At 41.5% G+C, this 1,950-nt stretch overlaps 1 protein-coding gene across 1 annotated transcript in view; it reads right to left on the bottom strand.

The window, feature by feature from the left end:
• Positions 1-681: 681 nt before the first annotated feature.
• ankmy1 (ankyrin repeat and MYND domain containing 1) overlaps positions 682-1,950 on the bottom strand; it is a gene marked incomplete at its 3' end in the record, with an annotated part of 11,734 nt that continues 10,465 nt past the window's right edge. Inside the window, 5 exon segments of the mRNA XM_014025003.1 lie at positions 682-836; positions 919-991; positions 1,081-1,222; positions 1,361-1,462; positions 1,601-1,723. Coding sequence (XP_013880457.1) covers positions 682-836; positions 919-991; positions 1,081-1,222; positions 1,361-1,462; positions 1,601-1,723 — 595 coding nt within the window.

Consider the following 1,950-nt stretch of genomic DNA (forward strand, 5'->3'; position numbering starts at 1 on the left):
CTCTTGAAGAAGAGACGAAACGTTTCATTAGAGAAGAACCCGTCCAGAAGACCTATACAATTTATTTTCTTTTTGATTTAGTCAGTCGCACATGTAATATGTTGTCTTGGCCCAGAGTTTTCTCATTTTCACCAGCTAGACAGACAGCGAGATAATGATGCTCCAATATATTAACTTGTCCTTCTTTTTTGTGCTGATGTATTGAAGAATGGTCTCTGACCATTGCCTTCTCTTTGACCATAGTAAAACTGAAAAGTTAAAAGCACGATGTTGACAAACTAACATAGCAAACTAGCTTGTTTCATGCTTGCTGCAAGCTAACACAATAGCATGTTCAAAATTCACATAACTGCACAAATTCCAATATCCTTTTTACACAAAATAAGAAGAAAATTATTTTTGTCATAATCCATACTTATGGATAAATCTTCTCCAAGGAAACAACATTTTACATATGACCTTGCGCCACCTTGGATATTTTTTGCTGAGTAACCAAAACAATATTACAAAGCAACCACTAGAGGGCGTTCTAGGGCAGTGTAACTTACAAAAGGCAGAACACATACTACTTTTCAATGTTTATAAGAGGACGTGTTAAAACGTTTGACACCTTTGGTCTAGGGTTTGATGTTTAGGTTTGCCAGGCTGTGGTTGTTCAGGCGTAGAGGTCCTGACTCTCACCTGAAACCTGGAAACACTCCTCTCTGTGCCCTTCGTTCAGTCCTGTGAGCCTGCAGGTCTCAGAGCAGAAGAAGACCTTGCAGCAACGAGCACATGCAGTCAACCTCACAGACGCAGAGCGACCACAGTGATAGCAGAACTTCAGCCTGGGTTCTCTAAGAAAAGATGTACGCAGACACGGATGTGTCCTTTAAAACAAGTAGGTAAAAGGCATCTGGAGTAAGAATGTGGGATTACCGGTAGTTTTCAGTTGTCTCTTCAGTTGATAATTCTTCTCTGCTGCCTGTCGGTGCATTTGAGCGAAGATCATCTAGGCAAACATCTGCGTTAGTGGTACTTCCGTGCATACACGTAAACAATGTGAATCACTGAGGAAAACAAACAATATGTAGCACTGACTATTTATTGTAAGCTTTGTCGTCTGGCTTGCTGATTGTTTCTGTAAATTAGTCATCATGCGGAGCAGTGAGCGTTGTGCGTTGGCTGTTTCCCTYTCCAAAATCCTCTGAGCGTACAACAAATTGGGTGTAGTCCTAAGGTTCTGAGGCGTAACACAGTGCATGATGGTAGCTGTTCTGATAGAAGTGCTCACAACAAACAATTCAAGACTTCACCAGCATTCAAATGTACGATGAGTGCAAAACAACAGATAATGCAGTTTTTCCAACTATTGGTTTACCTTGTTGAATGAGTAGTATGCATAATCCACTGCAGTTCCCACAGCACCGCCCACAGTAACCGGCATCAGGATGTCAGCACCAGCCTTAGCTAACATGTCCAACTACATCAAAGAAACAAAAATCAACTTTCAAAAAACATCATTTTCAATGAAACTGATAATTTGGTGAAACAACTGGTTTACAGATTTAGCAGAATCCAATTCAACTCAACAGCTCTATACGTGTGAGGTTGTGTGTACCAGTTTAGGTTTGTTGCCACATAATTGGTAGTTGGTGTTGACAAGAGCACAGAGGGCGCTTCCCACTCTAAAACCCAGAGGAAGGTTAGGATCTGCACCTCTCTTCAAAAGCTCCTCCACTGCCTGAACAAAAACAACATGCAGGTCTGAAATGAGAGGTTAGGTGTATAAATCTGAATGTGTGTGTGTGTCCTTGTTTTTACTACTTGGTGGGGACGATTTTCCCGGAAAATGCATACTGATTTTAATGGGAGTCAATGCCAGGTCCCCATAAAGATAGCTGTACCAGATTGTGTGTGTGTGTGTGTGTGTGTGTGTGTGTGTGTGTGTGTGTGTGTGTGTGTGTGTGT

This window comes from Austrofundulus limnaeus, unplaced genomic scaffold, assembly GCF_001266775.1.
Source record: "Austrofundulus limnaeus strain Quisiro unplaced genomic scaffold, Austrofundulus_limnaeus-1.0 Scaffold450, whole genome shotgun sequence".
NCBI lineage: Eukaryota > Metazoa > Chordata > Actinopteri > Cyprinodontiformes > Rivulidae > Austrofundulus > Austrofundulus limnaeus.